Source organism: Chrysochloris asiatica, unplaced genomic scaffold (assembly GCF_000296735.1).
Source record: "Chrysochloris asiatica unplaced genomic scaffold, ChrAsi1.0 scaffold00062, whole genome shotgun sequence".
In the NCBI taxonomy this organism is placed as follows: Eukaryota; Metazoa; Chordata; class Mammalia; order Afrosoricida; family Chrysochloridae; genus Chrysochloris; species Chrysochloris asiatica.
In genome coordinates, this window is record NW_006408580.1 from 1,175,874 (window position 1) to 1,202,878 (window position 27,005).

A 27,005-nucleotide genomic window follows, 5' to 3' on the forward strand; every position below is an offset into this window, starting at 1 on the left:
AAGTAGTTTTAGTGTCTGATAATCATGGTCTCTTGCAAATTCCACTAACAATGCAAGGACTCTTAATACATATGTTTACCCATATGTTAATGTAACTGGAAAGCAGTTCCAGAGTATTCAATGAATAAATACTCTAGGTCCAACTGTTCCCAATAGCTCTGATCAAAAAGAAAAACAAAAATAATAATTAAAAAAAAATACAAACATCCAAACCATTAGATAATCTGTGGTTTCTATAATGTGCTTATGAAAACAAGACTTGAAAAACTGCAAGTCAATATATGGTGGAAATATTTTACTGTGATTTCGCCTAACATATGCTAGAATTCTTTTGGTGTATGGGTTTTGGTGCATGGGTTTCCCCAAAAGGCAAAGTTTGGATGATTCTTGAAAGGTTTTAATCACCTTTGCATTGAGCTATGGGAAAGCGGATGAGTTTTTTTACCACGGCAATCCCGTCTGGAGTCACGAGGAGGATTTTCCCTGTCTGAGTTGTCTCTCTTTAGCTTGACTTTCTCTTTATTCCCTTCACCTTCTGCTTCAGAATCACTTAGCTCCAAATCTGGGCAATACCCATCGTTTTCCTGACACGAAGCCTTCCCTGCAGACCGCCTGAGATGTTGTTTACCCCAGTGTTGCTCCTTGGGGTTACTCTTGGGTGGCTTCACACAGCATTGGAGATCCTCTGTGGTCCTCACCCACCTGTTGGTGGCCTCCTTAAAGGACCTGGTCAAGTGTTCCATGGTGGCTTTCTTAAGGTTGCCCTGACTGGCCAAGTGGGAGCTGAGCACGGACTCCTGGCCACAAGACACCTCACTTGAATTGTCTTTTTGGGTGACTTCTGCAGGCAAATTGCCCTCCATGCCATTGGGTTTGGCAAGCCTGGAGTTTGACGGAATTTTCCTGTTCCCAACGGAAGGCTGTCCATGCAAGGCAGCCTGAAGAACCGGTGACTGCCCGTGAGGTAACTCTTGGGATGGAGCTTTCCAAGCAGGACTGAGATCCTTTGCTTCACTCCGAGAATGGCTATGACTGGCCGCCAAACAGTTATTCTTGCTTTCCAGTGGCTGCCTTGGGTGCGACTTCACTCTTGTTTCTAGTGATTCCTGAGGTACCGGCGTGGTGTCCCTTATACCGACAGCAGGGGTGCTGTTATCAGCAGGGGTGGGTCCGTGATCAGACTCTGCGGAGCTAGTTTTGCAGTCTTCTGTGGCTGCTGTGGGCATTTCTGACTTTAAGGTAGCTTTTGGTGGTGGGTAAAATAGTGAGTTTTCGAGTGTATTTGTCAAAGGAAGTCCTAGGATTTAATAAGAAAGATGCATTTTAACAACTGATTTAAACAATGGTGCAAGCCTTCTGACAGAATGAGTGCATATACTCACTCTTCCCAAACGTGTACCAGCTACATGTATTTTGTATATATGTACATCACAGTGTAAAGGCTGCAGTGAGCTAAACCAGAGGTTGGGGGAAGAAGTGGGAAACTCAGCAATACACTGTTTGCTGTACAACTCCTAATCTCTTTACCTTTGTTCTCTCATGGACTCTTTCCTACATCCCTCTTCCATTTTGGAAAAGAGTGGCAATGGTTTAGAACAGGGTTTTCATGTCTGTGAGTCTCTGTGTGCCAGTGTGGGTACTGCATGGCACTAAAGATGCACCTTAAATACTCATTTCAGATCTTCCCCAATCAAATCAAATAGAAGTCCTCAGCAATGTAGCAGTTTGGGGGGACTGAGGAGCATGGGAGCAGATGCTTTAAACTGGCACTAGTAGGGTGGCGGTTTCTGTATATTTTATGTTCTTGACCCCCTGGTGTGTTGCTGTAGGATAAGCACTGGACTTCTAACTGCAAGGTTGGAGGTTCACACCCACCAGCTGCTCTTTGGAAACCCTATACAGGGTTGCTATCAGTCGCAACTGACTGATTGGAGCTTAAAAACAACCACCTAGAATAATTTCTTGACTATGAATTCTGAAGGTATGGGAAAATTTTGAAGCAGTAAGGCCAGGGGAAAAGAATCATGATGTTCTTGTCCATGGCCTACTATGGGCTAGGCCTGGGGACTATTGGCAAGCAGTTACCTGGTTATGTCACCCTATAATCATAGTTAGAAAAGTATTCTTCTGGCACTGTTGGATAAGCACTCGACATAAGGTCAGTTTGAACCACAAGGTTGGTGGTTCAAACTCACCAGCCACACCTCAGAAACCCTATACAAGGGTCTCTATGAGTGAGAACCAACTCTATAGCACTTAAAAACAATATATTTTTTTAATTACTACCAAACAACTCTTCCTTACAGAGAGATCTGACCTATGATATTGCCAGTTTACTGAAACCCCACAAAAATGGATCTATAGAGGACCCTTAAGGATCCATGTTCAAATGTTCACAGCCACCGTCTTTGCCAGGGGCCGACATCTGCTGATGACACAAGCCATATCGAAGGCTAGAGGTCAATTTCCTTGACATGCAGGTATTCTTCCTTGCTGTCCTTTGGTTCTCCTTGTCTGTCTGTCACACTGCCCTTGTTGCTGAGCAGTCCTGCTGCCTCCCGATACACTATTCTGCTTTAAACTGTGATACTTATCATCAGGTGGCAGACTCTGATGCCTACTGACCAACTTTCTGGTGTCTCTGTTGCTCTCTGGCTGACTCGTGGTGTGAACTAGATTCTGCACATCTAGCCCAGTGTTCCCTATTTCCCAGGCTCTGGCACCACCCTGTGTTCAATGAAGCACAGGGAGGTTACAAGTGTTACTATGACTATCATCATTCCATCGTCATGCTTAAAAGACCTTTCTCTGTCTTGTTGACTGCTCTGTATCTTCTAGCTCAATTCTTGACCCATAGTAGGTGTTCAACAAATATTAGTGAATGAAAAGACATGAACTCAGATCTCCTAATTTCTGGCTAAGAATTTGTTTTAACAGATTACTGTTAAATTGGGTAATCCTGGAAGGAAATGTTTCTGGAAACCAGGATTAAATCCTATCCTGCTGATTTCTAAATGAATTATGCTGCAAAGACAAAATAAACTCACGGTTTTAACTTATGGCCCCCAGTATCTGTCTGGGGTTTAAACTATCTGCCTTATATCGATAGCCCTGCCACACCCACCATGCATTGTGAATAAACAGTGAAATGGGTCACTTTATATCAGGGCCGAACTACATTAAATGAGCTATTTGACTACAGTAAATAAAATACTTAACAATTAAAAAAAAGATATTTAAGTGAAATAATTGACATAAACTTAGTTACAACCAGTATAAACAATTTGGATATTTGTTAGCGTATCTTTAATACTCAGGGTACCTTCATCGATTTCCTGGTTAAGAAGCTGGACTTGCAAGTTGAAGATCTGTTCTTGTATTTTGTTCTGTGACAGTTTTAGCTTCTCTCGTCTGCTTATCATGTAGCACAGATTTCGGACCTGAAAGCCCAATCCCCAGCAAATTGAAAATTTTGTCATGTTAAGCATACTTGACAATTGAAATTGTAAAGCTAAAATTAAGACATCCTAAATCTTGTGGGGTTGGGGGATGAGGAGAGAGGACAGAACCCAAGAGCTTCATAGGAATTCACACAGCATTTCCAGGTCATGGGATCATGGTTTCCATATAAAGTCAGCAGCACAAGCAAAATGCTCTGAAGTTATCTCCTGAAACTCATTCTCCCTACAGGGTTATGGGATCAATATTTACTTGCACAGCCAGGCTGGGAAGATCAAATGATAGTAATGCTGGAGCCAGTACAATTGTCTAATGAGCACTGGACCAGCAGGATAAAGGTCTGTTGGGAAGACTGGAAGCTGCTTTTTTGCTCATACTTCCAGCTTAATTAAGTGAAATTCTCTAACTCCTAATTCCCATCTGGACAAATTACTCAACCTTTACTGTGCCCCAACATATTCATGTGTAAAGAGGAATAATAGCAGGACTGTCTTCACAGTCATGTTAAGATTAAATGAGTTAATATTAATAAAATGCTTAGAATAGTGTTGGCACGTAATAAATAATTACATATACAGATATATAATCACTTAAGGAGATCTGGTAACGTAGTGGTTATGAGTCGGCCTGCTGACCTCAAGGTCAGCAGTTCAACACTACCAGCCATTCTGCAGGAGAAATATGAGGCTTTCTGCTCCCATATAGATTTATAGCCTCGGAAACCAAACCCTACGCAGGGTCGTTATGAGTCAGAACCGACTCCATGGCACACCACCACCATATATAATCTCACATATATATGGAGCTCTGGTAGTGTAGTGGTTACAAGTCAGGCTGCCAACCTCAAGGTCAGCAGTTCGAAACAACCAGCGGTTCTGCAGGAGAAAGATGAGGCGTTCTGCTCCCATAAAGATTTACAGCCTCGGAAACCCTGTGCATGGTCACCATGAGTTGGAACCAACTCCACAGTACTTAACTACATTACTTAACTATATATAAATATATATATATATATATATATATATATATATATAGAGAGAGAGAGAGAGAGAGAGAGAGTGAGTCCTGGTGTGGTGCTGCAGGATAATGCGTTGAATGGCAAGCCGCTCCTTGGAAACCCTATATAGGGTCAATGTGAGTCAGAAGCAAATGACGGCACTTAATAACACCAACAACAGTTGTGTCAAATTTTAAAGAGTAAGGCAAATCTATCGGGTCTCTTTCAAATTACAGCAGCAGAGGGGATGAAAACAAACAAACAAAACTAAGCCATTTCTATAACTACACTTGATTATGAAATTCTCTAGGGTAAACACAGTACCTAGCTTATCTTTGAACTCCTGTAGTTCCTAATTTGGTAGCTACCTGATAAATATGAGGGTTTTAAAAAAGTTTTCAGAAAAATTCCATTATCTTTTATTTCCATTTTTCCAAGAACGTTTTGAAAGCCCCCTTGTATATATATCATGAGTCAAAATGATCTACCTAATGTAGTGGCTTTCAACCAGGGATAATTTTGACCTCAGATAATATTTGTCAATGTTTGCAGATATTTTTGGTTATCACAACTGGAGGGTGGTTGTTAATGGCATCTAGTGGATAGTCCAGGGATACTGTTAAACACTGCACATATAGGACAATCCCCCTACAACATAAACTAGGCAGTCTGAAAATGTCCACAGTACTCCTGAAAAAAACCTTTCTTCACGCTGCAGTCTCACAAGTATCCCAGTAAAATATTGTCCAGCCAATTTAGTACAATACTGAATAAGAAGTGAATCAATCAGGGCTTCTCCAATCCTTTGAATGTGCCCGTCAACATCTAAACAGAGCTTAATGTCTGGCACCACAATGAAATCAGAGATTGACAAAGACACAGAAGCCCACTATATGAAGGTAAGTAAAAAAGTACTGCTACAAACCCCACAGAAACCTTCAGTAAATAAAAATGTCACAACATCAAGGTATTGTTTCTTGACATATCCCCCATCTAGGTCGATATACTTCGGAAGACAGTGTTTCCATCTCTGTAACCCTTCCCTTAAGAATTTTACACTCTTCGATTTATGCCATGTCAAAATGGCATTTTTTGGCATCCTCGAGGGACTCAAATTGCATTCCTTTTAAATGCTGAGTTTGGGGAAGAGAAAGAAATCCAAAGGGCCAAGATCAGGGCTGTAGAGTATGTAAGGTAAGGTTTCTCAATGAAATTCTCATAGGACAGACCTTGTTACCCATAAAAATATGAGCAGGTGCATATTGTGATGGAAAAAAATTCCTTGGCTCAACATTCCTGGCCTTTTTCTTATCAATGCATTTTCAAATTTCTTAAAGCTTCTTTAATAAGCCCTTGTGATCATCCTGTGTCCTTCAAGAAAATCCATCAAGATTATTCCTTGAGATTCCCAAAAACCAATCACCATAACCTTCTGCTGAATTCACCATCTTAAATTTAGCTGGCTAAGCAGACACCCTGGGAAACCACTGTTTTCAGCAGACCTTTTTGTGGAAGGCACCCTAACGAGACTAACACTAGTGTTTTTTCTGAGAAAACCTGTCTGCAGCCATCCACTGAGTTTTAATATACTTTGCTTGGAATAAACCCCTGCATGTATGAATTGGAACCTCTCATAGCAATACTTTTTGACTTACCTTCATATAAGCAGCCTCTATTTCTACACAGATCTAGATCTACACACAAGCCACTATTGGTTATCTTACCCTTTCCAGGTCCTGTCGTAGGTGCATAAACATTCTCATGCGGGTGTGAATACTTTCTTCTTTTGGCTGCACTAGACCGTTTTCTTCATCTTCCTTTGGAGGAAATAAAGGCTTGTTGAAGTTACTTTTCCGTTTCAGCTTCCAGTAGTTATAGATGAAATCCACAACCAGTGTGGGCATTCCCAGCTCTGTGGCCACATCTTCCACCCGAACCAGGGAATGGAACTCCTCCTCCAGCTCCCGAAGCTTCTGTGCCCGCAGGCTGATCTTCTCACTTTTGGCCTGGTTCTGCTCGGCAGCTCTGTGTGTCGGGTATTCAGCATCCACTAGGGGTTTCGGCTTGTTTTGGCTGTGCTTGAGGCAATACGACTTGAACTTCACTTCATCTCCCTCATCTAGGATGGTTTTCATCTCCAGGTTATGCTCAAAGGCACAGGTGACATGGAAGGCAGTGATGCAGCTTTTCACTGAGCACTGTGGGAAGACGACATGTTATCAGGGCAGCAGGGCGGGAGAGTGAGGAGGCCTGTGTCTCACAGTTCAAATTGAGAGCTCAGAGAGGAAAGGGAAAACTGGTCCTAAATGGACTATGACAGCTATTTTACAAGGGACCCAGGAAACTCACTTTCACAGAAAACAGCAAAAACAAGGTTAAAGAGAAAGAAAAATCAAATTCCCTTTTAAGGTTTTTGTTCAAGCATTATGTTTTTCTAAAAAGCTTTCCTTGACACTCCTTTTATCAGTCCTATGGTCCCTTTGCTGTTTCCCCCTATCATCTTGTACATGTTTTTGTAACATTTGACAGTCACTGTCAAATCCCTTAAAAGACAGAAGCATCATCACCATTATCTACTGAACAAATCCACGCTGAAAAACTGGTTTTGAACAAATGGAAGAAAAAGCAAGTCAATCTTATTGCTAAAGCATCTGCTTGTTCTAAAAACATACAAGAAATAACCTAATTTCTTGAAATTGTTCTTACAGAGCTATTACATTTATTAAAATACATGAAACTAAAACCTTAGTTCTTCAGTTACAGTAGTCACATTTTTACTACACTGGACAGCACAGAAGTAAACACCTCTATTATTGTGAAAAATTCTATTGGACAGTATTGGTACAGACAATCTGAAATTAATTTCATAATAGTCTGCCATTTATTTACAGATTTAACACTGAAAATTCAAAGGGAGGCAGAGCAGGAAGAACCTGGCTCACTAGTGCTATACTCCTGTGCATCACTGTTGGCCTTAAATGTTACACTTGTGGTTATAATGTTACAGCTTTCCTTCTACAAATAAAGGGGTGCATTTACATGTTTGCACAGAGGAGTAGGGGAAAAAGCAACAGAGGAGTTGTTTCTGAGGAAACTGGGAATTTTCACGGTTAAAGTCAAGTCTCAATTCTTGTAGAAACCTACATCTGGAGGGCAGATGGCTTCATTACTTAGGTACTGGGTTTAAAAAAACTAAACATAGAGACTGACCCTGGCTGGATACCAATAAAAACTAAAAGATGGAACTCTGACAGATCTCCTTATTATAGAGGGAGAGATTCAGTAGCCCTCTCTAATAAGCAATACAATTAAAAAAGGATTGCTACTAAGGGTTCCAATACATATGCATGGGTTACGAGAATACTGGCAGCCATCAAAACTTTAAGGGACAGATTCCACTTAAACTATTTCTTAGGATCCAGAATCCCAGGGATGGGAGATAACTTCTCTAAGATACATTCTCCTTAGAGATCATCGAATCCAGCCTCACATATATTTAATGACTTCTTTCTTGCTTCTCAACACCCCAAACAGAAACTCAGCATGCTCATCAACAGATACACGGATTTTTTAAAAAACTGTGAATATATATATACACCAAAACTGGGCTGTTTGTACCATTTGGTAATGCTGCAATGAACACTGGCATACAATTGCAATTTGAGTCCCTGATTTCAAGTCTCTTGGATATACACCTATGAGTAGAATTACTCATCAGTTGTACTCAAAAGCAAAGATGTCAGTTTGAAGACTAAGGTGGCATGTGCCTGACCCAAGCCATGGTATTTTCAATAGCCTCATATGCATGTGAAAGTGGGACAATTAATAAGGAAGACCGTAGAAAAATGGATGCATTTGAGTTATGGTGCTGGAAAAGAATATTAAAAGTATCATGGACTGTCAAATGAACAAATAAATCTGTGTTGGAAGAAGTACAGCCAGAATGCTCATTTGAAGTCAGGATGGCCAGACTCAGTCTCTCATACTTTGGACATATTGTTAGGAGGGACCAGTTCCTGGAGCAGGATATCATGCTTAGTAAAATGGAGGGTCAAAGATAAAGAGGAAGACCCCCAATAAGATGGATTGGGCACAGTGGCAACAGCAGTGGGATCAAGTGTAGCAACAATTGTGAGGCTGGCGCAGGACTGGGCAGAGTTTCGTTCTGTTGTGCATAAGGTTGCTATGAGTTGGTACCAACTTGACGGTACCTAGCAACACAACATGGTAATTCCATTTTTAACTTTTGAGGAACTGCCAAACTGTATTCTATACCATCTGTACCATTTTACATTCCCATCAGAATGTAAATATATGAGGGGTCCAATTTCTCCACATTCTCACCAACACTTATTTTCCATTTTTCTGAAAATCACTGCTAACCCTAAGGTCAGCAGTTCGAATCCATCATCCACTCCCTGGAAACCTTACACAGGGTCGCTATTAGTCAGAACCAACTGGATGACACGTAACAACAATAGTAGGAGTCTCACCTTTATTATTGCTGAAGTTTTCTCTAGAGTACCTGCTTCTCTACCTCCACATCCCAACTACCACACACATGTCTGCCATCCAATTATGTGCTAATTTAGTCACTTTCTGAAATCTAGCTCACAATCTCACAAGATAGCCTATCCCAGTTTTGGATAGCTCTACTAGAAAGATTTCTTACATTGCACTGAAATCTTCTATTCTTAAAATTTATATGCATTCAATAAGCCTCGTAAAAATGAGGATGGGGAAAGGCCAAAGTGTACTTTTATCTGGGCACCTTGTTATCCACTTGACTAAGAAACTACTCCAAAATATGAGCAAAAACCAGCAAAAGGCATTCTTTTGCACAAGTGTAAAGTTATTGGACATAGCACTCTTTTGCTGCTTTCGCTGTTTACTAACTGATAACAGTATGGGAAGAGAAAGCAAAAGGATTATTTTCTATTTAAGGGATGAATGGGTGACATAAAACGACTATTAACAGGAAGCTAAAAAGAGATCTTATCTCTCAGGTCAAATTTATAGAATATAATGACTCAAAATAAAACATAACACACAAACAAGAACTGAATACGTAAATGAAAAACAAAAAGTCTCTTAACAAACTCTGCCACGAACTCCATCTAGTTTCAAAATGGGTTATATTTACAGCTGTGATATTTATAGCTGTAGGTCTATATTTCTCAAAAGGGAAATAAACCGGATTTTGGTGGCAAATACACACCTATTTACTAAATCAATCATGTCAGGCATTCTATTAAATAAAATACCTTTGCATACATCTCATTTGTCTCCACTGTAATCATGTAATAGGAAAAATGTTATGCTTACTTTTGTCAACAGTTTACTGAGATATAATTTATATACAATCAACTTTATCAGCTTTAAGTGTACATTTCAATGCTTTTAACTATATTCACAGAATTGGCAGCCATCATCACTTGCTAATTTATTACCCCAAAAGAAAGCTTGTGCCTATCTTCAGTCACTTTCCATTTCCAACCACAGCTTGAGGCAGCTTGTTGCTGCTATTACGTGCCATCTACTTGGTTCCGACTCATAGTGACCCTGTGTAGGGTTTCTGAGGCTTGTAAATCTTTGCAGGAACATAAAGTTTCATCTTTCTCCTGCGGAGTGGCTGGCAGGTTCTAACCACAGACTTTGTGATTTGAGTCCACTGCTTACTGTATGGAGCCATCACACTCCCACTCTGTCTGTATTTATAGATTTGCCTATTTTCCACATTTCATATAAATGGCATCTGATAATATGCAAATATATCCCTGAATATATTAAAGAGGCAAAGTTATGAAAACTTCCTAGCCATAACCAAACAACTTGAGGGAATGAGTTACTGGGTCTAGGGGCATAGTACTAGTCTTGAGGGGCATCAAGGTCATTTAGCATAACAAAACCCTCAAAGACAGTGCTCTACATCTTACTCTGGAGAGTAGTAACTAGGACTTAAAAGCTTGTGAGTGGCCATCTAAAGTGCAATTATTGGTCTCTCCTTGTCTAGAACAAAGATGAGTGGAGAAAATCAAAGACACATGGAAACAATCCAAAGGAGAAATAAGCACTGTCCTCACAGGACCATTAGGAGAGGACAACTGGAAGCCTTATATCTGTTTTTTTTTCCCCTTGGACCCTTAGGCAAAGGGAGTTTCTACGGGATGGAAATTAAACCAGATAGGGTGGTTAGATTAAAAATCTTGAAACAGAACATTGCAGATTGATTTAGAAATCAAGGCATTTCTTTCCTCTTTAGAGAAATGTTTTGCTACTTCCAAACAGAAAACAGTGGGTCTTCTTCAAAATCAGACACCTGCCTGGAATACCAAAGGCTTGGTGCATATGCTCTCAGTAATTTGTGTTCCACTGCAGGGCAATATTAATTTGGTTGCCCTCAATCGCCAATGATCTCTGAAAAGACAAATGGGTGGCGTCAGAGAAATGTGCTTTGTCATTGTCCAAGCCAGCCCATTAAACCTATTTCAGCCACTGGTCACTTGAACTCAAGCATCAACAGTGACTGCCTGTTCTTTTGATCTCTCATCCGTAAGAGTCCGCAAAGGTCTGAGCATATGCAGTGCAGATGTTACTATAATATTACTTAACTTTTTCTGTATCTATATCTGGTCTCTCTTAACAGATTGTAAATTCGGGCTTCCATTGCTGCAAATCTTCTTTGCTCTTTCAATGAACTGTGCATTTCTGAGATCTTAGTATGACTCTTCTGGATTTCTAATTGCAGGTTTTGGATTGCTTCCAAATTTGCCATTTATTTTCTCTGTTCTTGTAGTCTTTTCCTGAATTCTTCTAAAGGTTTTTTTTCTGTGCTCTCCTTGCTTTCTTTGATCTTTCTGTCAATCCATGAAGTTACCATAATATCACCCTTTTGAATTCTTTTTCAGTTAGTTCTAGTACTTTTTCCTCAGAAATGTTTTCTGTCTCTATACCTTGGTCATTTGTTTGAGCCATTCTTTCTTGTTTATTCTTGTGAGCTAAAATTGTCTGTTGTCTCCAGGGCATTGTGGGGTTGTCGTATTTGTAAAAACAAAAAGTACAGTTGTTGGATTTGGAGGGTAGAAATCTCTGGTGGATCCTGCAATTCAAGGAGCTCACGAAGTGTCTGTTGAAGGGATGTGGCAGCAGAGTTTCTGGCCTTAGATAGAGCTCATATTGGCCTCAGTGTTATCTATGAGGATGAGTCAAAAATTTTCAACACTCTGGATGTAGAATTTATTTTAATCTTTAGAAAAGACAAAAACATAATTTTCCAGAATCTCTTTGGTTTTCAATACGCTTTGTCTATCCATCAATAGGTTTTTAAATTCCCTTATTGTGTATTGTGTGATAGTCTACATGGAGGAACATTAGTTTTACATTCCTTCCATCATACATCATCTCATTGCCATAGCTACCATCCCGTCCACGCATCATCACCCAACCAAAGGCCCACCCTCCCCTCACGGTCCTCAGCACACAGCCCCTCTCCTTCTCTGGATCCCTAGGTCCCAGCCACTCCATCTCTTCACGTCATCCTCTCTGTCTCAGTCTCAGGCCTCACTGCTCCTCTGGGTGGGGTCCCGCTCTCCGCTCTTCTCCATTGATGGTCCCAGGGCCTTCCACTCCTAGACTGAAAGGTTAATCACTCCCCTCCTTGCTATAAAATGTCCACCTTTACGTTTCCAGCCTTCACAGTGAGTCCTGGTAACAATTATTTACCCTTGCATCCCAAGGGACCCATCTGCATTTCTTTTTATCTGCCCTTCCTAGACAGGTCGGATACTACTCACTGGACACTCTACCATCCTCCCTGCCCTGTGGATTTAGGTTCCCTCTTGAAAGCTTGTAAGCCAGTCACTTCTTACCTTTGTATCCCTTCTCCCATTTTTGGTTAGTCAATGTTCAAGATGCCCATCCCTATCTACTCTTTGTGTGGAGGGGGTGGGAATAATCAAAATGAAGTTTTCGTAGAGTGTCAACAGTGTGGGCAGAGGTATGTGGACGTGCATTTTCATACAAGATCACAATGTTCTTGGATAGCAGTGCTCTGTGTTTAATCTGAAATTTAGCTTCAGCTCTTCAGTGAGCATCTTGCTGTAATGAGCACTGTTGATTGCTGAATCTTTATTCTGATAGTGTTCCAGTACTGGCCCTTGAGAGTCCCAGAAAACTGTAAGCATCAATTTTCCAGCTGATGGTCTGATGGTTGACTTTTTCCGCGCCCCCCCCCAATATTTTGAACTTTATTTTCAGTAGAACTGAGGATATACAAAGCTATATGGAGCTAAATTAAGGCATAAACAGATTTTTATATAATGATTTTCAAGATAAATAAAGGTTGAGATTAAAGTAGTAAATTTACTGTTAAAAACACAAAGCTAACTGTAAAGGTAACTTTAACATATACCCCTCCTCCCATTCTGAAAATTCCCACATACACTTTTTTTTTTACATTCAGCAGATCATTGTAATGATTATAATCCCCTCCATTCAACAGTATTTAACTCTATGTTACCTTTAAAAAGTTTTTATTTTTATTTTTTGGTGTACACATACTACATTGTAAATATATATTTGTTTAAATGTCCAAAGGGCACATTTTGTAAGCCAGCCTCCTGCCCACAGGCATGCTGCCTTTCTCAGTCCATGGGCCTAAAGTCCACTGCTGTTCTGTCTCTCTATGCCATCGCCTCCGCCAGATTTTTTAACTTTTTCTTGGTTGGTGACTGAGGATGTTTCCATTCCATACTCTGTTTACTCTCAGGTTCGTAGTGATGAATCCATGCCTCATTACCAGTAATGGTTTTTTAAAAAAGAAACTTTTACCTTACTTTGAGTATCAGTCCAAATTTCCTTAGCGTTTACAAAAATTCAAATGCTTCTGTTTATGCTCTTCCGCGAGTTGTTTCGGTACCCATCTCGCACAAACTTTTCCAAACCCAAGTCTGTCATGGATTATTTCATAAGCAGAGTCATGCCTCATTTGCAAATGATTTGCCACATAATCCACTGTCACTCATCTATTCAAAAGAATAGCCTGAGCTGTATAGTTGACAAGAGAAAATAAAGCTCAAACCTAACTATAACAGATGCATGAGATGCATGTGGTAATTCATCTGCACCACCACAAGTCACTACATTTCTACTTCAAGCAGCTGAATTCCTGTGCCTGAGATGTCTCAGAAATCTTTACCTATGCAGCAAGTGTGCCTCCGAGAATGACTTTCAAACCAATCTCCCAGAACTTAGCTATTAAAATATATATTTTACTATCAAAATGAGGTGCATTTAGTCAAACAACAAGGTCATTCATCAAATCATCCTAGACACCCTGATATCATCTGCTGTCAGTATGGTGAGCAACGCAAAGACACCAGACCTACTGGTTTTAGAGTTATGATTTGTTTGCACATAGGATGATATCATCCATCCATCTTTAGCTTCCATCTTATTCATCAGGCCTGACATCAAAGGCTGGAATTAACTTCCTGGTGTGGTGCTGTAGGATAAGTACTGGACTGCTAAGCCACAAGATGAGTGGCTCAAATCCACCAGCTGCTCCTTTACAGGATTGCTATGAGTCAGAACCAACTTGATGGCACTTAACAACAACAACAACATGGATATCAAAAGATTAAGGGGAAGAGTTAAGAGACAATGTCGAAAAATAGAAACATTACTAAAGTAGTTCTCAAAATGGTCTATATAACGGAAGAGCTCTATAAGTGAGCCCTTGGTCTGAGTGACTTCGTGGTTGATAGGGAACCCTCACTGGGACAGTGAACCCCACTCCACTACTTCTCATGGAGACTTACCTGAATACAAGCCCCTGTCTTCACCTTACACAAACTGCAAACTAGTGCCCACCGACTGGGCGGGATATGGGACACCTTTGTGATTGGTTCCATTCTTTCAGGACAAGCAATGCTGACCTATAAATAAAACACCACAATAAGGTATAGCCACCAAGGCATTACAGAAGTACACTTCACAAAGCATAAATGATGTTATATGAAGCTCAGCATATCCTTGAACCATATCTCTTAAGGTTAATATGGAACCAAGAATAAATAAAACCCACTGCTCAGAACTTCAATCATTTCCAGTAAAGTAAATAAGTCATGTATGAGGTAAGAGGGCAGAAATGTAGACCAGAATAGTTAGCTTTTTGTGTGTGTATGTGTATGTAAATCAGTATTTGTTCCTTTAAAAACTTGCTATTCTATTGTATGAATAAATTTAATCTATTCATTCTTTTGCTTACTGGATTGGGCATTTTGGTTGTTTCTAGTTTTTAACAATAATAAATAATGCTACTGAGAACATTTCTGCCCAAGTCTTTTTATGAATGAATATTTTTATTTCTCTTGAGTATGCAATTCAATTCCCAGAATTGCTGGTTGTGTAGGCTTTATGTTATCATAAATTATCAAACTTTTTTACAGTGATTTTACCACTTTACACTATAATCAGAAAAATGTGAGAATTCTGGTTGTTCCATACCATTGCCATCACCTGGTAGTTTAGTCTTTTTATAAAAAGTATTTTATCATTGTGTTGAGAATATACATACACACAGTAAAACATATACCAATTCAAATTTCTACATGTACCACTTAGTGACACTGATTACTTTCCTCAAATTGTGTAGCCACTTTCAACCTCCTTTTATGAGCTGTTCCTCTCCCATTATTAACATAAACTCACTGTCCTCTAAGATTATTGAATGGACTTCCAGAAGAGCCAACAAAGCTCCTGGAAGAAGTACAGCCGGAATGCTCCTTAAAAGCAAGGATTGTGAGACTTCTGCTCATGAATTCTGGACATGTTATCAGCAGGGACCAGTTCCTGAAGAAGCCGGTACCGACTCATAGCGACCCTATGCACAATAGAACGGAACACTGTCTGGTCCTGAGCCAACCTTACAATTGTTGCAATGTATGAACCCACTGCTGCTGCCACTGTGCCAATCCATCTTGTTGGGCATCTTCCTCTTTTTCTCTGACCCTCCATTTTACCAAATATGGTGTCCTTCTCCAGTGACTGGTCTCTCCTGATAACATGTCCGAAGTATGAGAGATGAAGTTTGGCCATCATGGCTTCCAAGGAGCACTATGGCTGCACTTCTTCCAATACACATTGGTTTGTGTTGGTACAGAGTAGCAAAAAAATAGGAAGACACTCTACAAGACAGACCATGGCTCCAAAGCAACAATTGTGAGGCTGGCTCAGGACCAGGCAGTGCTTTGTTCTGTTGTACAAAGGGTCCCTATGAGCTGGAACTGACTCCACACCTAACAACAACAAAGGTTCCTATTCAACTATCCAAGTTGCTGTTGTTAATTTGATCCCATATAGATAGTTCTTGTTGTTGTTGTTGTTGTTAAGTGCCATCGAGTCGGGTCCGACCCATAGCGAGTTCTTAAAAGAGCATAATAATGCTCAAGGCAGAACTGTTTTTTGTTTTGTTTTTTTTTGTTTACTAGTTAAGCTAAACTGTTATTCGCTTTTAAGAAAAGGTCATGGGATATTTTTGGTTTAGAGCTTAAAGATGATCTCAGAACAATAGTTTCAGGGGTTCATCCAATCTTCATGACTTCAAGAAGTCTGTTCTGTAATCACTCCTCCCTTGCACCAATCGGGATTTTTTTTCAAGGCACATTTAACATCATGGGTGCAATACAAAAAAAGCTCAAATACAATGAAGGAACACATCTCCCATTACCATCACTACAATGTTGTTTCAACACGTGCCTGTTGAATGAAACGAGGATTTAGTCAATTTGACTACTGAGAAAAACTAATACTCATATACCATCTAGTTGTAGAATTAACATTTATAATGTTTCAAAGAGTTCAAAACTGGATTTGATAACTATACCTCCATGCTTGTACAGTCCTCAGTAAGATTGTCTATAGCATTAACGACCACTGATTAAAACCATGGAGTTAAGGTGCAATCAAAGTAACTGAACCCCAAATGAAATGTTTAAGTATTATAAACTACTAGTACTGTTATCTACAAGGAGCTCTGGTAGCGTAGTGTTTACGAATAAGGCTGTGAACCGCAAGGTCAGCAATTTGAAACTACCCGCTGTTCCACGGGAGAAAGATGAGGCTTTCTGCTCCCATAAAGATTTACAGCCTCAGAAACCCTGTACAGGGTCGCTATGGATCGGAACCGACTCCATGGCACATAACAACAACAACTGTCATCTATGAGTTGGGTCTCTCCAGACTATTAAAAGTTGGTTCTTAACAAAGAAACCCTTTAAAGGCAAAATCACCTCATTCAAGTTTTAACCCAGAAGTTCAACAAGTTCAGTCTTATTGGCAAAAGTAATATACAGTGTCGCTAAGTCATTATGCACAAAGATAAGATTAATGCATATTAATTCCACTTTTATGGTTTACTGGAATTTTACATGTTCAACTCATGATTTAAAATCTCTAGGTTTTCATTCCTCCAATTCTCTGACGACCTAGTGTGCCACAGACTTAAAAGACTTTTGCTTCTCCCTCTATTTCATTTGAACAGAAATATTTCTCTAGTGTCAGAGGTAGACACTTCTCTGAAATAGTTTGATGCCATCTGACCTTTGAAACAAAGGGATGGGAAGAGAAAAAAACCCAAAAAAAACTGAAACGAAAGGTCCATTTGGTAAGTTTTACATTAACCAGTATAAGCTAAACTGTGTAAGAATGTGGCTTTTTTTTTTTTTTTTGGGCTCAAACAGCCTTAATGTGTAAAGAGTACTTGGCTGTCCCACCACAGCTTTCTCATAGTGGGACTGTCAGGGAAGTTCTGACGGGGAGTAGAATTTGTTTACCTATCAGGCGTAAACTTTCAGGCCCTTACTTCATTTGGGGCTTGTTCCAGTTTGTCTTTAGTCTGTTCCACTTCGCCTTTCATTTTTAGGAAAAGCAAATTGATTGCTGGGTCTATCATGGTGGATCTCCATTGGGCAACAGCAGGCTACTGGACTTGCTTGAGGTACTGGATTTGAGTAGTACACTCTTGCATCTCTTGTTCCTTGGTTGCTAGTCTCATTACAAGGCTGTTTTCCCTATGTGCAGACTCTTGCTATTGTTGCTTTAGTTTGTCTTCAGATTCTTGTAAGCTAATTAAATCATTAGAGGTAAGATCTGTGTACGTGCCCTCCAAAATGTGTGCATATGCTTCATATTGCTTCCATCTTAAAATCAACTCATCTCGTGCCATCGTTTTGAAGTCTGTTTCACTCAGTCGAACCTTTCTGAGAAGAGATTCTTCATTGGTCATCTTCAGTCACACAAGTCGTTACCAGGGTGCTATTTTATTGCCAGTTGCAAGCCACCAGCTTTGAGAGCCAGGAGGAGGTGGGAGCTGGTGCGCCAGGGCTCAATCGAGAGTCTTCTATAGAAGATTTTATCAAAATGATCAGTTAATGGTTGCTGGGCACCATCCAGTTCTTTTGGTCTCATGGCAAAGGAGGCAGTTGTTTATGAAAGCAATTAGTCACACATTACATATTTTCCTATTGCTGATTCTCTTTGTTCTTTTAGCAAAAAGAGGCCAGCTGTTGCAGCTGTTGTTGCAAGCTTTTAAGACCCACAGTGAACTGGGGGTAAAACAGAGCACTAAACATGTTACTAGGCCAATTAACTGGGATGCCACATGAAACCATGATCCTAAACCTCCAAACCAAGAAACCAAATCCCAAGATATTTTGCTTGTACATAAGCAGTCTCAGCAGCTCCTCTTATGTTGTAAATGTATCACAAAACTTTTGCCAACTCAAATTTTCACAAGTATACAATTTGAGAGCAATTACAGTAAGTGGCTGTGCATCCTTACCACTTAATAAATGTAATATTCTATCACTGTCAAACTTCCCCTCTTTGCTCCTCACTCCCATCCCTGGTAGCTACTAATAAACTTGGTTCTCTATAAATTTGCCTTTTCTTGTTCTTTTGTGATTGATTTATTTACTCAGCATGTCTTTTTCAGCTCCATCCACAATGCAGCATGCATCAAGACTTCATTTCTCCTACAGGCTGAGTATTGGAGTCCTGGTATCTCATAGTTTTGATCTGCACTCAATGATGGCTAATGATGCTGAGCATCTTTTCACGTGTTTGTGTCCATCAGACTGTCCTCTTTGGTAAAATGTCTGTTCAAGTCCGTGCCCATTTTATGATTGGGTCATTTCTGATATGTTTTAATTATTAGATTCTTATTGGATGTACGGTTTCTGAAAATATTATCCCAGTGGGTAGCCTGCCTTTTCACTTCTGGGAATAGTTGTCTTAGTAAATCAGGAGCCAAAGAAAGCTACTAAGAAAAAAAACTACAACTAAAAAAATCTAGCTTGCATCTCATGTTAAGAGATGGTGCTAGATGTTGTTATTTCATTTAATCAATTAAGGATAAAAACAGAGACACTGACAAGCCTTTTCCCGTCAACATGTTGTTGGAAAGTGAACAGCTGAGGATGATAACATTTTAAAACCAAAGTAAAATTAATCTTTGGGATGATATTGAAAAGAAAGGGGTACTTTAAAAAAATGATGGGTAAACTGAAAGAAAATTAATACATCTGCACATCAAAATTAGGAAAAAAACACCAAAAAACCCAACAAAACCCAGAAAGGTTTAGTAAACAAGCAGGGTCCTGGTGTGATGCTGTAGGATAAGCACCGGACTACAAGGCTGGCAGTTCAATCTCACTAGCCACTCCTTGGAAACCCTATACAGGGTTGCTATGAATTGAAACCCACTCAACAGCACTTAAAAAAAACTCACAAAAAAATCTAACTCAGCACAGATATGACCATTTACTTTAATGTGTGTAACTTCTTTTTCCTGTCCCTCTTTTCCCTTTTCAGTTATTATATATAATTTTTCTTGTCCCTGCCTCTTTTTATTTTTTTTCTCCTTTATTCTCTCTTTTCATTGTTTTTTTTTTTTTTTTTTTCTTGGTTGTTTACTCTGTTTCATTTCCTGTGTGTATCTGTGGTGGGGTGGGGGTTTCCATTCTCTAACTACACCCACAGGAGACAGTTGGTAAGAGCCTAAGAACACAGCAGCATACAACATTAGTTACATATAAATATGAAAATACCACAATGTCCCAGAGACAACAGATAATTTTAGCTCACACAAAGAAACGAGAATGACACAAGTGACCAAAATTTAGATCCAAAAAATGTTTCTGAAGAAGAAAAGGTAATGGAAGCAACGAAAAAAGAATTCAAAAGAATGACATTTAGGTACCTTTAAAGGATTGACAGAAAGATCAAAGAAATCAAGGAAAACACAGAAAATTTTTTTTAGAAGAATTCAGGAAAACACTACAAGAACAAACAGACAAAAATAAATACGAATTTTGAAACAACACAAAACCTGCAATTAGAAATCAAGAAGATTAATACTAAGATTTCAGAAATGGGTAATATAATGGACAAAGGAGTAGAGTTTAAACAATGGAAGCCCAAATCAGTGAGTTTGAAGAGAAATCTCTCAATACTAATAAGCTAGAAGAACAATAATAATAATAATAAAGGAGAAAAATAATAAAAAGAAAGCCTAAGAGTTATGTAAGGAGCTCTGGTAGCGTAGTGGTTACGAATCGGGCTGCGAACCTTAAGGTCAGCGGTTCGAAACTACCAGCCGCTCCGCGGGAGAAAGATGAGGCTTTCTACTCCCGTAAAGATTTACACCCTCGGAAACCCTGTACAGGGTCGCTATGGGTCGGAACCGACTCGATGGCACTTAACAACAACAACAAGAGTTATGTGGGACACCATGACTAGGAATAACTTACCAGTGATAGGATTTCCAGAACAGAAAGACACAATAAGAAGTACAGAGAAAATTGCAGAAGTTGTTGGGGGAAAAAAACTAAAAACTATCCTAGCGTTATGAAAACTGAGAAGTTGACAAGAAGCTGAACCCCAAACAGGATAGATTCCCAAAAGAAAATCATCAAGATATATTATAATCAAACTTTCTAAAGCCACACAAAGAAAGAATCCTGAGAACAGTTTGAGAAAAAAAACAAAAAGTTACCTACAAAGGAGAACCAGTAAGACTAAACTCTGATTTCTCAACAGAAATTATGTAAGTGAGAAAGCAATGGGATGACATATACAAAACTCTGAAAAAGTTTGCCAACAAAGAATCATATACTCAGCAAAGCTGTCCCTTAAATATGATGGTGAAATTGAGACATTTCCAGGTAAGCAGACATTAAGACATTTGGAATAACAAGACCAACTTTGCAAAAATACTAAAGGTGCTATCTGGACTGAGAACCAACAATAAGACAACAACCTGCAAACACATGATAGCACCACTCAGAACTCAATCCAGCTATAGAAGCATTAAAAAATCCCACAAACCTAAGAGACTGAATACAGGGAGCCAGAGATATCAATTTATGAAATCAGTTACACAAAAGAAGACATTCAGGCAGCCAATAAACATATAAAAAATGGTTACAATCATTAGCCCTTCTCATAGAGATGCAAATCAAAACAACAATGAGATATCATCTTACTCCAGCATTAATAGCCAGCCAACTTCCAAGAAAACCAGAAAACAAAAAATGCTGGCGAGGGTGTGGAAAGATTGGGACCCTCCTACACTGCTGTTGGGACTGTAAAATGGTACAACCACTGTAGAAAAAGGTATGGCGCTTTCTTAAAAAGTTGGAAATAGAAATATTGTATGACCCAGCAACCTTCTACTTGGTACATATCATCAAGAAATAAGAGCTGTGACACTAGATATATGCACACCCCTGTTCGCTGCAGCACTATTCATAACAGCAAAAAGATGGAGACAGCCAAAATGCCCATCAACAGAATATTTAAACAACTTTGAAACATATACACGATGGACTATTATGCAACATTAAAGAATAACAAAGAATCTGCAGAACATGTCATGGATGAACCTAGAGGACATTTTGCTGAGTGAAATTTGTCAATCACAAAAGGATAAATAATCACATGACACCACTGTTGTAAAAAGTTAAGGAAAAAAAGTTAAAATATTTTCATGCTAAATGAAACATTCTACAATGGTTATGAGATGGGTGGGTGGGATGGAAAAACATTAAAGTGAATAGAGGTAAATACTGCTAAAAATAAAGTGCACAGAGGTAAAAAATTTTAAGAAAAGATTTTCTTGCTAAATAAAACATTCTAGGATGGTTATAGGGCAGGTGTGGTTAGGGGAGTGAAAAATAATGTGAATAGAGGTAAATACTGTTAACTGATAGTAAAATGGAGTGGATTGCAATCAATGCAATGACATGAAGCGTGTAATTTGTTAAATGTGGGATTGTTGATCTGTTCTGTAAATATTCACTCAATTCATAACAAAAAGTTAAAAAAAAAAAAAGAAAAAAGAAAGAAAGAAGAAAAAGTGAAGATCTGTTGAATAAGGATGGACAAACTAGTATATGCTCCACATACATCAGAAAAAGAACAGTAGAAAGACAGTCCCCTGAAGAGACTGCATCTTTCAGAGTCATGTTGTCTAGACTTTTAGGTGCTGAGAAAGCCTACTCTATTAGCTGGGGTAGTCTGCTGCAGGAAATCAGTCACTCCTGTCCCCTGGAAATCTAAGCGCTCCATTCATATGCCTGGATGTAAGCTGGATGATCTTACTGAGACAACAATTACTGCTCAACATTGAAAAAAAAAATTCTGAGTTATATATACATAAGAATACAAACACATGTATCTAGAACTTTCAGTTTAACTTTGTGAGCTTGATTATTGGATAGTAACTGCTCTGGAATTCACATTAACAAGATTAAAGCAAGGGAGTTTTAAAAAGGAGAATGATTTACTGACATAGTATTATCAACTTCACAATAAACTCATGCAGTTAAAACTAACAAATTTGCTGGTTTGGATGGATGAGGGTTGGGGAGAAAGGGTGTAAGTCAGATATCCAAGCAGTTAAAAAAGGCAGCCATAAGGAAGAGATGAAATGCCTGGAAGCCTATTTTAATAAACTTAGTGTGCACGTAGTCCCTGAGAAAATGCCAGCAACTGAAGGAACAGTTTAAATAACGCAGAATGGAGTATTGAATAAGGAAACAGACAAATGTTGAGTCTAAGCTCTGAAAAGAGCTTTAGAAATCAAAGGGCATTCACAGCCTAAAGAAACAACTCAAATATAACAGACAAATGATTATGGTATATTTATACAGTAGAATACTATTTTGCAATAAAAAAGAACGAACTAATGATACATACTACAACATAGTGTTGAGTAAAAGAAATCATAATTCTATTTATAAAAAGTTCAAAAATAGACATAACTCATGGATGGTAACAGAAACCAAAATGGTGGTTATTCCTGGGAGATAGGGATAGCAAAGTGGGTACGAGGGAGGCTTCTGGAGTGCTTTGTCTATGTTTGTGGTATTCCATGTCTTGGTCTGGGTTGTGGTTACATACATGCGTAAACATTTATGAAACTCTACATTTAAAAAAAATCTGCTGCTTATAACCCTGGTCTTTCGTGTCTCTACTTCTATACAAATTTACCAAAACAACTAGTAGTCCCATTTAGGAATGAATTGACAATAGTTTACATACATACCTATATTCAAGAAGGATTTGAAATAGTGTACTGGAAGCATTATCACACCTCAGAAGCATGAGCAAGCATGAAGCATGTTTATGCCACATCTGCATCACTGTGAATACTGTGACTGCAAACCTGGATGAATTCTTACCTCTGGAATCCACAGGGCACAGCTGACATGAGCCCATTTACTCCCTGTCCTGGTAGTCTTCATGGCTCCACCGCTTTTTGGACATAAGAGACATTGTGGATGAATGCCCAGGACACAGGAGCGACACAACCAGCTGCCTTCTGGGACCTTGAGAATACCATAGCAGGCCTGGAGGCATGGGGGAGGTGGAGAGAAGAATGGTCAACAACTACTCAACAAGTACATAGCAGTTCTGATACACAGTCATAGAGTACCCTCTGGTTTTGGCAAGTGAAGCCAAACTGACATCCAGCATGGAGCAATTTTAAAACACCCCAAAAAGCAACTTTTTGCATCTGTTATAGTCTTCTGTCTGTGAGTACTGACTTCAAAAATAATAGAATAAGACTAGTCTATCCAAAGACTAGCCCAACTGTTATCTGAGTGCTGGAATTATTGATTATGTGTGTGCCTATTTTCCAAACTTACTTCAATGACTATGTATTATAATTACTCAATTATTTGTTGAACAACTTCTACATTGCCATGTACTGTTATAATCAAGAAAAAAGTGTTAGAAAAAAAAAAAGAATGTTGCTTCTGAGGAGCAAATGAGCTAGTGTTTATAAAACACCTAACGGTTGCCTGGTGCATAAAAAGAATTCAGCAAAGCACAACAATTATTTGCTTGGGTTGAAAAAAAAAGGGGACTTGTGGATGAATCCTGAATGGAATAGAATCACACAATGAGCTCTGAGAGCTGTTTCAAATCCTTTATCGGATGAAGTTAGACAAATGAATTGTTAGTGATGGGGGAGGGTAGAATGCTAGTTTAGGAAACGTTCTAGACTTCCTTTTCACTGCCTCAAATTCTGTCCAGCCTTCCCTCTTTGCTGCTCCCCTCTATTAGAGACTAAACCCGGGGCACCTGGCTTCCATGTAGCGTGGCACACTCTCCACCGCTGACAGATTCACCATTGGTGCCTTTGGGGTTTCAGACGGGTTCACCTTCAGCTCATATTGAAGTTACAGCAGTTACTCTTCATGTTTCCCCTCACACCACGCTTCTTTCTCAAACTCCTCCTGTCCACAGCACAATGCTTCTCATCTTCCAGATCCAAATTCATGAACTTACATTACCAACTTTCCTTCATGTTCTCTTTCCCCGAGGCTTGCTATTCCTCCCTACAGTGGTCCCTAGTCCCTGACCTTCTCCATTCCTACCACAGTTGGCCCATCCAAGTTCTCATTATCCTTGACTGGTCAGATTAAGTTCTAAATTCTCTTCCTCTCCTTACATGCCTTCAATTCTTTATTAGCCCAAACCTAACCCAACCCAACCGACTATCATTGAGTTGATCATGACTCAAAGCAAACAGGCTTCCCTAGACTGTAAATCTTCATGGGAGCAGACAGCCTCATCTTTTTCCTGCCAAGTGGCTGATAGGTTTGAACTACCAACCTTGATGTTAATGGCTCAACGCCTAACCCATTGCACCACTAGAGTTCCTTTTCCTATATTTGGCTTCTAAAGTCTTCTTACTAAGACAAAGGTTTCCCACCATTGCAGAGTGGCAAGCCCGGGATTCCTTCTGCATCTCCTCCCTCTAAATCTGAAATGGAGGCTGGAAAAGTGTTGCCTGAGGTTTGTTTTTTATAAGGCTGACAAGCTAAAAAATAAAAACAAAGAATATATGACAGAGAGACCCAAAGTCTAAAATATTTACTCTGGCCTTTCAAAGAAAATGCTTGCTGACCACTGATGTAAACTCTGCTGCTCCCATGCCCCACCACACTCAAATGTAGGGCCTTTGACTCAGACAGGCAGGTTTCTTGTGTTTTCTATAACTGATCTTTCTCATTCTCACCTCTCCATGCATTTACATTATTCCTACTCTACACACACTGTCAGGTGTTCTTTGTACAGTCAGACCCTTCTCCCCCTTTAAGACCAGACTAAAACTTCAGGCCCCTCTAGCCCCTTGCATCTGCTACACTTTTGAATATCATTACCACCACCCAGTCTATGTGATTTCCCTCACCACTTGTGTAATTAGCATCATGTTATCTTCTCTCTACCCTTGCTGTTGCATACGTTGTTTTTCTCCTTAGTGAGACTGCAAGGAGAGGGTCTTTATCATCAGTTTATCTGTAGTACTTCTATGCTGAGCTTGAGTAGGTAGATTGGTTGTTGGTGGTATTAGTTACTGTTAAGTTGGTCCTATGTGACAGAGTAGAACTGCTCCATAGGGTTTTCTTAGCAGCAACAGATCGCCAGGCCCTTTCTTCTGTGGAGTCAGTGGGTGGCTTTGAACTACCAATCTTTCAGTTAGCAGCTGATCCTAAACCACTTGTGCCACCCAGGCTCCTTTGGTGATTTGGTAGGACAAGTTAATTTAGGTCAAGAACTGAAGCTGGAATCCAATAAATTAGGCCGCTCTGATGATAGTGACCACTGATAAGATTTTTAGCCTTTCAAGCTTTTTTTCCTCTGAAGCCTAGAATTTTTACTAGGAAATAAAAACTTCCTCACTAAGTTACAGCCTCTTTCAAGCCAGTGGCCAGTTCTAGGAATTCCCTTATTTCCTAGCCATTCTTCGCAGAAAACCATTTAATTCGCCCTTCTGTAGACTCTTTTTATGGGTATAAGATGGTCATCATTGTTTTTGTTGTTGCTAAGTGCCATTGAGTTGGTTCTGACTCATAGCAACCTTGTAATAGGGTTCCAAGGAGTAGTTGGTGGGTTTGAACTGTGGACTGTGTGGTTCAGAGTCCAGAGCTGACCCTACAGCGTAGAAGCTTGTATTCCAACTTTTTCTAGATCACAAAATGATGAAGAGTGTGAACCATCTTGAGAAGACTGCACACATGCATTTAAATATGTTTTATATGTAATTTTAGGGGATTAATAAAGTCACTGGCAAAATTATATTCATGACAGATTTGTAAAGATGTATGAGTATGCACCTTGTATTTTCAGGAAAATTAATGCAGGCCTCAATATCTGGGCTAAGAAGCAGAAAAAAGATGCACAGGAAGGGATTCAAATTTCAATTCTTGAATGACAATTTAAATTCATTGCAAAATTTAAAGTCTACTGATGTAAACATCTATTTTAAAGTATTAATCCAAAGTGTTTTATCATCACTGAACATAATATGGTGACAAAAAAGAAAAATTATGTTTAATAAATTCAGATGTCAACCTGTACCCACTGTGTTAAAGAAACCAAATCTTCCAAATTATGTAAGTCACTTCAGCCAACAGAGGGAGCTCTAACCCAAGTATCTCTCTAGAATTCAAAAAAGCCTGGAATGTTTTCTTTTTGGAAGAGCTTTTTTTATGTAAAACTTCATGGCACAAATGTCCTGTCTTAATACATGCTAACTTACTGTCATCTCTTTCTATCTGGGGAAGAACATCATCTATAGTTATTACTGGATACACTTGCAAAACAAATAAAATATCCATGGGGAGAATTACCACACTCCACCTAATTATCAGTCACAGAACCTGGAAAAAAAAATCCTTAGTATTGTGTGTAATACTGTGTAAAGGAAAAAAGTAGAAAATGCATACAGATGACTTTTGCATCATTGCCTTCAAATATACTACAGGTTCACAAAGCCTTTATCTGACAGCCCTAGGATGAGGAGTCCTGGTATGGCGCTGCAGGTTAATGCACTGGACTTCAAGGTTGATTTGAACTGCAAGGTCAGAGGTTCAAGCTCACCAGCAGGCCCTTGGAAACCCTATACAGGGTTGCTATGAGCCAGAACCGACTTGACAGCACTTAACACCACCACCAACAACAGGATGAGAAACAG

At 39.4% G+C, this 27,005-nt stretch overlaps 1 protein-coding gene and 1 pseudogene across 1 annotated transcript in view; both read right to left on the reverse strand.

Moving 5' to 3' along the window:
* Positions 1-401: 401 nt before the first annotated feature.
* JADE3 (jade family PHD finger 3) overlaps positions 402-27,005 on the reverse strand; it is a 65,719-nt gene continuing 39,115 nt past the window's right edge. The window contains exons 6-10 of the mRNA XM_006864236.1: positions 23,200-23,367; positions 14,275-14,391; positions 6,181-6,654; positions 3,323-3,440; positions 402-1,297 (exon numbers count right to left, since the gene is read on the reverse strand). Coding sequence (XP_006864298.1) covers positions 402-1,297; positions 3,323-3,440; positions 6,181-6,654; positions 14,275-14,391; positions 23,200-23,367 — 1,773 coding nt within the window. The remainder of the gene's footprint in view (positions 1,298-3,322; positions 3,441-6,180; positions 6,655-14,274; positions 14,392-23,199; positions 23,368-27,005) is intronic.
* LOC102829191 lies at positions 17,286-17,741 on the reverse strand (annotated as a pseudogene).